Source organism: Schistocerca americana, chromosome 1, assembly GCF_021461395.2.
Source record: "Schistocerca americana isolate TAMUIC-IGC-003095 chromosome 1, iqSchAmer2.1, whole genome shotgun sequence".
Lineage (NCBI taxonomy): Eukaryota > Metazoa > Arthropoda > Insecta > Orthoptera > Acrididae > Schistocerca > Schistocerca americana.
In genome coordinates this window covers 1,147,671,129-1,147,683,410 of record NC_060119.1, presented here as the reverse complement: position 1 = coordinate 1,147,683,410, position 12,282 = coordinate 1,147,671,129, and the positions used below count along the sequence as shown (strand labels likewise).

General features: G+C 39.8%; 1 protein-coding gene across 1 annotated transcript in view; it reads right to left on the bottom strand.

The window, feature by feature from the left end:
* LOC124551382 (prostaglandin reductase 1-like) overlaps window positions 1-12,282 on the bottom strand; it is a 44,585-nt gene that overhangs the window by 15,294 nt on the left and 17,009 nt on the right. The window contains exon 2 of the mRNA XM_047126437.1: window positions 3,051-3,395. Within this exon, the coding sequence (XP_046982393.1) occupies window positions 3,051-3,395 (345 nt within the window). The remainder of the gene's footprint in view (window positions 1-3,050; window positions 3,396-12,282) is intronic.

The window sequence follows — 12,282 nt, the reverse complement described above, 5'->3', positions numbered from 1 at the left end:
CTTGGTTAACGCCTCAGCCGAAAATGGGCTCTTGGACAGTAGTGGCAGCTGTGGTTGTTTCTGTCTTGACCTGATATCAACGGCTGTAGTTAGCAGACGTCTGACAGTAACGGACATGCGCGTTTTCAAGATGGCGCTGTATTGGTTTTGCCTAGAGAGCCTGCATAGGGAGAGAGTGGCCAATCGGACGATACGGCGCCCATTTTTCTGCCAAACTGCGGGCGGGACTTTTGAATGGCCAGTAGTGGAGTACATACTCACCGAATCAAAAGCGCAAGACAATATGGCGAAATCATTCGTTAAATGCCTTTCTTTACAGCTATAATATACTCATAGTAGCCTACTACGTACAGCACACGAAAATTTGATACAGTGGCTGCAAAAATTATTCGTTACTTGCATTTATCTCCTTTGAAGTTCGTTTACTAGACATATTGCAATGAAAGTAACGCAAATAAAAAAAATATAGTGTATAACATTTATTTGGATCGTAAGTGCATAACGTACCTGTATTACGTCAAATGAATGAAAGTCGTAGACAGTTGTTTACTTGTGACATGCAAAAAGTGTGAGACGTATTAGTACTTCTTGTCACGTCTTCAAACTTTCTGCATGTCACAAGTAAACAACTGCTTACGACTTTCTTTATATATACAGGGTGTTACAAAAAGGTACGGCCAAACTTTCAGGAAACATTCCTCACACACAAATAAAGAAAAGATGTTACGTGGACATGTGTCCGGAAACGCTTAATTTCCATGTTAGAGCTCATTTTAGTTTCGTCAGTATGTACTGTACTTCCTCGATTCACCGCCAGTTGGCCCAATTGAAGGAAGGTAATGTTGACTTCGGTGCTTGTGTTGACATGCGACAGATTTTCTGTGGACGTTTGGGCAGGCATTGTTGGTGATGTCTTGATTGGGCCCCATGTTCTTCCACCTACGCTCAATGGAACACGTTTCATGATTTCATACGGGATACTCTACCTGTGCTGCTAGAACATGTGCCTTTACAAGTACGACACAACATGTGGTTCATGCACGATGGAGCTTCTGCACATTTCAGTCGAAGTGTTCGTACGCTTCTCAACAACAGATTCGGTGACCGATGGATTGGTAGAGGCGGACCAATTCCATGGCCTCCACGCTCTCCTGACCTCAACCCTCTTGACTTTCATTTATGGGGGCATTTGAAAGCTCTTGCCTACGCAACCCCGGTACCAAATGTAGAGACTCTTCGTGCTCGTATTGTGGACGGCTGTGATACAATACGCCATTCTCCAGGGCTGCATCAGCGCATCAGGGATTCCATGCGACGGAGGGTGGATGCATGTATCCTCGCTAACGGAGGACATTGTCAACATTTCCTGTAACAAAGTTTTTGAAGTCACGCTGGTACGTTCTGCTGCTGTGTGTTTCCATTCCATGATTAATGTGATTTGCAGAGAAGTAATAAAATGAGTTTTAACATGGAAAGTAAGCGTTTCCGGACACATGTCCACATCGCATGTTTTCTTTCTTTGTGTGTGAGGAATGTTTCCTGAAAGTTTGGCCGTACCTTTTTGTAGCACCCTGTACATATATATCGTAGATAACAAACGAAAAAAATTACAAAAATGTAGGCTACTGTAATAACGACCAAATATAACAAGAAAACTACCGTATTCCTTCTACCCCACAGTAAGTAGGCCTAACAAAAACTGTAAAACTGTCTTCAAGACTACCCACAATTATTTACTACGAATAATGTTTGAGCAACCACAACAACTGCGGAAAACGTGCTTACAACTTGCCTGCGTCAACAGTCAGGCAATAATACTGAAACCAAAAGAATGCCTAGTGTTACTGATTCGGAACGAAATAAAGTTTGACGCTATAAACGCGAATGAGCATGGCATAGCAATTACAGGATCTTTCCGTTTCCAGTAAGGACTGTCAGATATTGGCTTCAGAAAAGCTTGTGATGCTACCAGTATGCACGAACTGCTAAAGAAATAAGAGCTTAAAAATGCAATAAATTGTAATAGGCCTACCTGTTTTGCGTGACTAAAAATATTTTAAAAAACTGCCCATTGCTTTCGTCTTTCTTCATTGCGTGGAAATGCTAACATGCGAAATCCACCTACGCCGCTATTGGAACAACCAAATGCAGCACAACCTGGCATCGTTTACTAACGTCTGCAGAACGTATTGCAAAATGGTTCAAATGGCTGTGAGCACTATGGGACTTAACTTCTGAGGTCATCAGTCCCCTAGAACGCAGAACTACTTATACCTAACTAACCTAAGGCCATGACACACATCCATGCCCGAGGCAGGATTCGAACGTGCGACCGTAGCGGTCGCGCGGTTCCAGACTGTAGCGCCAGAACCGCTCGGCCACTCCGGCCGGCAAAAGGAATTACAGATGTCAAAAACGATACTGTACAATTACTAACGTGTTTACTTCAAACATGTAGGCCTACCGACTTCATCACAAAACGCTTCATTATTTCAACTCGCATTTAAGATTAGCAAACGCTAATTACGTACTAAAAACGATATACAACTAAATCGAACATGCATGCACAACGCATAACAAGTCTCTCAATAATTCAAATACCTTTTAATCGTTTCCAAAAGTCCTCTGAACTTCAATTCAACTCAAAAGCACGGCGAACATAGGAAGCGCGAGAGACGTTTGGCAGAATAATGGCGCCAAAGCTAATCAATCAGTCACGGGCAACTTCACATATGGCCATTCTCTCTGTATACAGGCTCTCTAGTTTTGCCTAGGGTAAAGGTGGCAATACTGATGCAGCGAGATATTTCAGTGCATCGTACTTGTGTGATTGTTTTTGTACTGAACATTACTAAACAAAAATTACTCAAAGGTTTTTGTTTGTTACTTATAAATTTAAGATAAAATCAACAAAAAATGGAACTGCAGATCTGTAACCCTCGTCAGCCAATGACCACAAACTAAGTTCTGGATCTGGGATTGTACATTATTAGTGGGAGCTTGCATTTATGGCATTTCGTGTAAAATATAGGTAGATGTCAGCAGCATACCTTGGAGTCAGAGCCGGCGAACCCAATGACCTTGCAGCCCTTGATGCGAGCGATCTGCCCCACGATGGAGCCGACGGCCCCCGCTGCGCCGCTGACCACAGCCACCTCCCCTGGCCTGGGATGGCAGATCTCGAGCAGCCCGAAGTAGGCTGTGTTGCCGGGCATGCCCAGCACACCCAGTGCCAGTGACAGTGGCAGGTCGCCCAGCTCCGGGACTAGCATTGGGGCCCACATATCCCGGTTGGCCCTCGTCTCTGCCACTGTACGGTCACGCCAGCCCCAGTAGCCCACCACATATCTGCCCACTGGGAACTCTGGGGCACGGCTCTCCACGATGAGCGCCACCTGCAATGATACAACAAGGCTACAGCTACAATAGTCAGTAGAAATAACTGTTAGAAACAAAATTTTAGTCTAACCCACCAAGACAGAAGATCCAACTGAAACGTCCCCTTTGAACAATTATACAAGACTGTGCTTGTACTGACACACAATATTTTGTTAGCGCAACGCAATCTGACTTTCAAAATTCCCTACAAAAGAATGGCCCTGACTAACATTAAACTATACCTTTCACAAATCACTTACCTCACAAAAATCTTCGCTGCTCAAGCTACTGCAATACAGCGAGCGCCACTACTGCCAGCTAAATAAAAGGTTCAAACTATGGAAGGCACTAACTACTGATAGGGATAGTTAGCAAATGAAAGATATTAATAGAGAACAAACAATGTATTTACCTTGATATCATCATATATAAATATAGCAGTTCATGACAAATTTCAAAACTCCGCCATCTCTCTCCCCACATCCACCACTGCTGGCGGCTCACCTCCAACTGCGCAACGCTACGCGCTGTTCGCAGCCAGCTGCCTAACACTACAATGGCGAGTATTACAACAATGCAAAGCAGCCACAGACTGCACGCAGCACAGCCAGTGATTTTCATACAGAGGTGGCGTTACCAATAAAAAAACCTAAACAGCCTACTTACATAGCCCCCATGCTCCCCACAAAAAATTTTACAAATTGGATTGGGCAGTGGCCAATACAGATTTGAAAAATTTTTTTCATAATTACAATAACAAAGAAATCAAATGCACACACTTATTGATACAATGTTGGTCAAAAGCTAAAATTGTCTCACAGTCCATAAAGACAGTCCTAATCGTACATAACAGGAGAATAGCAGTGTTTTTCTCAAAGTCTGAGCAGTAAAAGAAAATGCACACGGAAGTAGTGGATTTCCATGCAGTCTTGAAGAAGTAGTGTTGTCCTTCCAATGGAAAGACAGTGCTGACTCTCGACATGCAGACAGGTAATGGGCCACAACAGAGCAAACCCACAGCAGAGTCAGTCGAAATTTTGAAGAGTATTGGTAGGTAGGTCATCACAGAGCAGACCCACTGTAGTCCTGGTAGAGATTACGGTATTGGTGGGCCACCAGAGGTGCAGACCCACTGCAGGCCTTGTAGAAATAATGGTACTGGTGAGTCAGCAAAGGTGTAGACCCACTGTAGTCCTTGTAGAAATGGCCAGCAGCCATCTGTTGTGACTGTGCAGGTGCACAATCACCATCGAAGAGTCTTGCAGAGAATATAGCAAGTCCATAAACCACCACTTGTGCACTCACAAAGTGTTTGGAATTGTCCTTAGAACCAGCAATGCTGTTATCCAGTCCCTTGCTGAATTATTAACACACGTGCAAACACTAACAGTCCCTACTTCTCACATATTGTCCATATACTATGACCAACAGAAACGTGTGCAGTGAAATGTAACTTAATTTGAAGAACTGGTGTCTGTACAATTATAAATTTACAACATGAAAATACAATTACAAAGGTACAAAATACATCATTAAAGAACATAACAATACAGATAACATTTGTAGTAACACAGGCTTTACAAAAGAATAGAAATAAACATATACATCAGTGGAATTATGACATGAGTACATACATAATGGATCACAATAACTTTTGAAACATCAACTTCACACATGAGCATTGAACAGAACAGAATTAATAATGTCTAACATCTTTACAAAGTAAATAACATATTATTAATGCCAATTATATTCGAGGATAACAGTATTCCTCATCATAGTGAATATAGCTTAATATTAAAAGAAAAAAAATTCTATGAAACTACACAGAGACAGGAAGAAAACAAATACACAAGGGTACACAAACATATAGTGGGATAACACCAATAGGAAAGGACAGAGTTCGTTTTCAGTGTAACATTTGGTACTGCAGTCCAACCCAAAACTTCATATATCTTTCCTCTTATTTCATCCTTTGTTTCCACCAAAAAAATTCTATCTAAGCATGCTTTCTGTATTTATATGGTCACACATTTCTTACCTCAACATTTATTTCCAAGAAAATCCTACCTAAACCTGTTTTCTGTACTTTTTTTGTATAGCCTCTCAGTGTATTTCTTCAAATTCATCGCAACTCATTCTCTTATAGGCTACCCCCTCTTAAGCTAACTTAAATCTACTGAGCTCAGATGCTAAACTAAGGGACGAGGCAATGCAGCAGCACATAACAAATTAACACAAACAGCAATGCAAAAAAATGGAAAATTGCAAAGCAAGCTACAGTAAATATAAATTACCAAGCAATGCAACATTACAACTAATATGAGCCAATGTACAGTAGCAAGAAAAATAAGTCAGTAGTAAAACTAGCTTAACAGAGTAACACAATTTAAAATTCAGTAGCACTATGCCTGGCAAACAGCAGCAGCAAATATAAAAAATATAAAAAATATAAAACTTATATCTATACATGACAAAGCTCAAGCAGAAAAGATATTATAGTAAAAACAACAATGCAGATAAGGGAAGTGTATATTCACATCTTAATGTCTATGTAAATTAAAGTGGTGCACCACAACAACTTATTATAAAAGAAATATTACCATGTACTTGAAAAGAAAATTATGTGTTACTGTTACTAGTTCCTTCTTATTGTTCTTTCCTTTCCAAGTGCTCCTTTTTTAAAGAATGTGGATCATAAAATAATTATTTAATAGATCTGTTGACAGAAAGTGTTCACATTAGCAAATGCATTTTATTTTATAAAAGCAATGCTGCAACACAGCTGGAAACCAGATATCAAGTGAAATAAGCAACTACGAAAAGCAAAGCATAAAAATATCATTCAATAGTCATGTGGCATTTCGTAAGTCAGTAGCTCTCAACTCTCATAGAAAGACACTTGTCATAATCAGGTGTGTAGATGTACGAATATTTCCCATCAATTCATAAGCATTTCAGTAATTAGCACAAAGTACGAGTAATCATATGTTGTCAGGTAATGAGCGTGTAATATTTGCGATGCTTTCTACAAAGGAATGTCAATAGCAAGGTTAATGGAAGTAATGAGGGTGTCGCATTTGCAATATCTTCTCTAAAGGAATGCCAGTGGCGAGGATAAAGGCCTGCCTTTTTTCTTTTTTTTTTTTTCTACCTGTGCTTCCGGAAAGGCACACCCTAATGGCTTGTTCTCCAGGTGTTTGACACAGCTGCGTGCCCACGACGCATTACGTGCAGGTGGTCACTTAACTTTCTTACGGAAATATTTACGACACCAGTTTCCGCTACAGTGACAGTCTCACATAAAAATATTTCACAGTTCAAGAATTAGCGTTGCAAATCTGTAGAAAGAAAATCCTATAAATATAAGTGTCCAAATAAAATATTCGTCAGCATTGTGATACAGTCACGCATTTACGCACATTTCATAACTCTTAAAGTACGATTCTTGGTTTCCAACAACCTTTTCCACAAATCAGAGTCCCTAAACACTACTCATTATTCCTTACCTCATTATACATATACGTATCCATCGACACTCGTCAATATTTCGTCATTATAAATATGAAGCATAATCAAATAACTCATATAGCCTCAGCCTATTAATCGTAAACATACCTCAGCAGCATAATACACATCGTCGTCGTAAAAATAACATCATAACACCTCAGTCAAATCTCAAAATCGTCGTAGCTTCCTCCAATAATTAAAAAAATTCTCTGCTCATGTCAAAAGTGTCATCTGCCTCAAACGTACTTTAAAAATCATGAATCCATACCAAATACATCATTCAAAGCTCTCATAGTATCACAATGGTTCCGAAAAAATATGAACAGTTTACAAAGTACAGACAAAATACAGTTTCATAAGTGTGAAGTTATCCAACTGTGTAATTACGTAAACATCTGTCACTGATATAGTAAAATAAATGTTTGTCTCTCTCAGTTAAATGATCAGATAGCTGTGTAGTTTGTGTGTTAGAGAAATATGGTACGGATGTGTGAAGTTGTATAAGCAAATGCCATATTAGCTAGGGCTCCTTGCGTTGCCAAACACATGGTACACAAAGTAAGCATGTACCCCCCTGAGGATTAATGTAATTATACCCTCAGGTGTTACAGATTACAGCAATGGAATGAAATGTATCACGGAAAACTTTCTTTGTAATTCAAAAATCTTTAAAAATAAATGTTTTAAGTACAAAATTAATCACTCAAATACGTGTACTGTAGCGCTAAATGTGCGTCTTGTTGCAACATAATCTGTGTGGAAGTGTCGTAGTTATCGTCCTCCGAAAGCTAAGTTCTGCAGAAGTCAATGTACTTACCTCATAATACATAAAAGTGAAATGCTTTGCGTATAAATGTCTTAGTTATTACGCTTATTGCCGTGATGAAGAAAGTACTGTACTGTAATGTATTGTTGTGCTACGGAAAAGGCAGTCTCATTGTAGCTATACTACAAAAGTTACTACTAAAACCTGTTTTACTTTCCAGAATAAAACAGAAAACTGTGCAGATATAAAACAGAAACACTGCAAAAGCAACATTGTAAATTTTCACTCATTAGTAACGTCGTGATAAAACCGTGTAGTTGTCACATAAACTAACCACTGTGTCGTCTGGTATCTCACAGAAAGTACTTTAAACCCAGAATGTATTTTCAAGTAAACCAAAATGTTGCATTAAAATCTCATTAGCAATACTGGTAAATGTTCTAAGTATGTAAGCCTTATAGTCGTTACGTAATCGTGCAACTAACAAGCAAGAATGTACAAATACAACACTGTGTCGTCTGTTCACTATAACAATGCATTCGTAATTTCTGTTTAAAAATGTTCCCTAGGTTCTTGACTGGATATTTCACTTCAAACATTGTTACATGTTAACAGATTCTAAATCTGACAAAGCATACTAGTAATGTGAAGCGAAAAATTTTATGACAAAGACTAAGTTAAAAAGCAGATTATCTTTCAATAAACGGTTTTACATGTGAAATGTGGTGTAAACCTTTACTCTTCCTAGTACGCAGAGTTTCAACTTCAACGCAATTATCATGTGGTTTACATCGGTAAAGAATGCTAAATCTTTTCTCAAGGCTAGCGTCTTTGTTATTTTTCCCTGAGCCAGCGGCCGCACGCAGCTGCCTGCTGTGCGAGTCATTGTCTGTCTCTTTGTTGGCACGCACTGTTATTGGGATTAGGAGACCTAACTTCTACGAATTCGCCTTGCCGAGAGGGCCCAGCTCTGTTAGAATCCCGCCAGTTCTGATGAAATTCACGTCTGTCGTTTTGTCGGTAGTTTACATAGTTTCTTGTTTGTCGGTCATGTGGTGGAGAATTTCTCCCTGAGTCGTAACTGCGCGCTGGACCGTTGCGTCTAAAGTTATTCTGTCTCCCTTGATAATAATTATTTTGGTTCCCATAGTGCCTGTTTCCCTGATTGTCTCTGTCGTATTCATTACTATGGAAATGCGATCTTTCTCTGTAACTATTATTACTCTGCCAGTGGTTGTCATATGGGTGGTGTCTGTTTTGGTCACGATTTGCGTTGTAAGAATAGCCTTGTCGTGTCCACTTATTGATTCTGTCGTCACGAAATTGTGATGTATGTGACCTGTAGTGATTGTTTTCCTGTTTTCGCATCCGGCGACTGTCTGTGTCAATTTCTAATTCTTGTAAGAGTCCCTGAAATGCTTCAATGTCGTCTTTGCAACGTCCTGCCAAAATTATATGTCGTAAATGTTCAGGCAATTTGATTAAGCAAATGCGGATAAGTTCTGAGGGGCTGTATGGGTTTGACAGGTACTGATTCTTGTGCAACATGTCTTCAAAATATTTCACAAGACTGGAGAATTCTGATTGTTCGAAATGTCTCATCATTATGATGCTATGTTTTACTCGGTCTTGTGTGGGTTGAGACCAATATGCTGAGAGGAAGGCATGGTAAAACTCTCCTTCACTGTGGCAATCGTGAATTACCGATCGCATTCTTACAGCTGGTTCATTCTCCAAGTAGCCACACATAAATTCTAATCTGTGTTCTAACGACCAGTTGGGAGGAAAACAATGCGAGAATTGATGGAGCCATGCTTGCGGATGAATGTCGTTGCCAGAATTCTTAAATGTTTTGAATTTACGTGTAGTAATGAACAGCTTATAGTCAAAATCGTCATGTCGGCGAGTCGCATGTCGGTCATTGTTACTTCGTTTCGGCGGTTCCATCTCAAAATCCAATGCGCCTTGCCAATTTCTTTCATAATTTCCGAAGTGTCCTGTGTTATTATTTTGTGGTTGTTCCGTATTTCTATGTCCCTCTTCCCGTATTGGAGCGCGAGTGTCCTCTGAAATACGTAATTCTTGTATTACCTGCGTCAACTGATCTTGTACTTCCCGGATTTCTCTTTTAAACTGTGTATTGATTTGATTTTGATTTTGTTTGAATTTTCTTATTTGTTCATACTCTTCTGTGTCAGTGAAGGCTACGGGTCTTGTGTCATTCAGATCATCATCTACCTTTGTAGATAAGTTAGTGACCTGATCCGAAAGTTCGGCTACTTTCTCCGATAGTGTACTTATTTCCTCCATGTGTCTTTCTGAACCAATTTTCAGGGTATCTACTGTGTCCTTTAAGTTTTCCTGAGTTCTTGCAAGTTGCGTAACCGAATCGGTAGATGCAACTGAGTCAATTTTAGCTTGCAAGGTCTCATGATTTTCATGAACAATAGCTTGCAGTTCTTTTATGGCTGCTTCGTGATTCTGTAATACATTTTCATGACGCGAAAAAATAGGTTGGAAATGCTCACAAATTTGTGTTTTTACGTCATTACAGACCTTTTGACATTTCGATTCGATGTTATGTAACTCAGTGGTTAAATCTTCACGTGTTTGTTCAAGTGTAGTGTCTAACTTTTGAAGATTTTGTTCCATTGTGTCTAACTTTTTGAGATTTTGTTCCACTGTGTCTAACTTTTTGAGATTTTGTTCCACTGTGTCTAACTTTTTGAGATTTTGTTCCACTGTGTCTAACTTTTTAAGATTTTGTCCCATTTGTCTCTGATTTTGTTCCATTTGTTGCATTAATTGCAATAATAATGTATTAGTGTCTGGAATCTGTTTCTCTACGCTTTTCGGCAGTGCATTTGCACCTGCAACATTCACATTTTGACAAGCAGAAAATGCGTCTTGACTTATTTGAGAAAACGGTGATAACCCAAAACCTGAATCTACAGTATTTGCGAAATTGTGTCCTGTCATTTCGGATTCCTGAGGCTAGCTGTTGCCGACCGATCGATCGATAATGCTTCCCTGTTCACTACCTGTTTCACTGTCTACACCATTGTTTGCAGCCCGCTCCATTTCCCTATGCACAATTACCAAATTACTACTTTGAACATCAGTTAATTCATTACTCGGTGGCACTAACACACTGCTTTCATTTTCACTGTCATTTCTCAGTTTACTTTGGAGCCTAGTATTACGTTTTTCACACGCCATTATTGTCACAGTATTTCACACGACAACACAGAAAAACACAATTTGAAGATCAAAAATAAGAGAACACATTAACATAGCACTGAAAATAATATCTAGTTAATTGCAGCTGCGAAATACTTGGTGCAAATCTACATGCATGCCACAACTGTTTTACTGTACAACAATGAAAGACTGCAACTACAAAGGAGATTTTCTCTACAATTACGCGCTAGCAATAAACAAAAGCTACACTAAATACACAAACTACAAGAAAAAAATCAGAAGATTCCAGTGAGGTATCCTAGGCTAAGGGTCGACATATGAAACGTCCCCTTTGAACAATTATACAAGACTGTGCTTGTACTGACACACAATATTTTGTTAGCGCAACGCAATCTGACTTTCAAAATTCCCTACAAAAGAATGGCCCTGACTAACATTAAACTATACCTTTCACAAATCACTTACCTCACAAAAATCTTCGCTGCTCAAGCTACTGCAATACAGCGAGCGCCACTACTGCCAGCTAAATAAAAGATTCAAACTATGGAAGGCACTAACTACTGATAGGGATAGTTAGCAAATGAAAGATATTAATAGAGAACAAACAATGTATTTACCTTGATATCATCATATATAAATATAGCAGTTCATGACAAATTTCAAAACTCCGCCATCTCTCTCCCCACATCCACCACTGCTGGCGGCTCACCTCCAACTGCGCAACGCTACGCGCTGTTCACAGCCAGCTGCCTAACACTACAATGGCGAGTATTACAACAATGCAAAGCAGCCACAGACTGCACGCAGCACAGCCAGTGATTTTCATACAGAGGTGGCGTTACCAATAAAAAAACCTAAACAGCCTACTTACACAACATATAAATTCCTAATCTTACAAGGGAACCTCCCCGTCGCACCCCCCCTCAGATTTAGTTATAAGTTGGCACAGTGGGTAGGCCTTGAAAAACTGAACACAGATCAATCGAGAAAACAGGAAGAAGTTGTGTGGAACTATGAAAAAACTAAGCAAAATATACAAACTGAGTAGTCCATGCGCATGACAGGCAACATCAAGGAGAGTGCGAGCCGAAGAGCGCCGTGGTCCGGTGGTTAGTGTGAGCAGCTGCGGAACGAGAGGTCCTTGGTTCAAGTCTCCCCTCGAGTGAAAAGTTTACTTTCTTTATTTTTGCAAAGTTATGATCTGTCCGTTGGTTCATTGACGTCTCTGTTCACTGTAATAAGTTTAGTGTCTGTTTTGCGACCACACCGCAAAACCGTGCGATCAGTAGACGAAAGGACGTGCCTCTCCATTGGGAACCGAAAACATTGGATCGCAAGGTCATAGGTCAACCGATTCCTCCACAGGAAAACACGTCTGATATATTCTATACGACACTGGTGACGGAATGTGCGTCACATGACAGGAA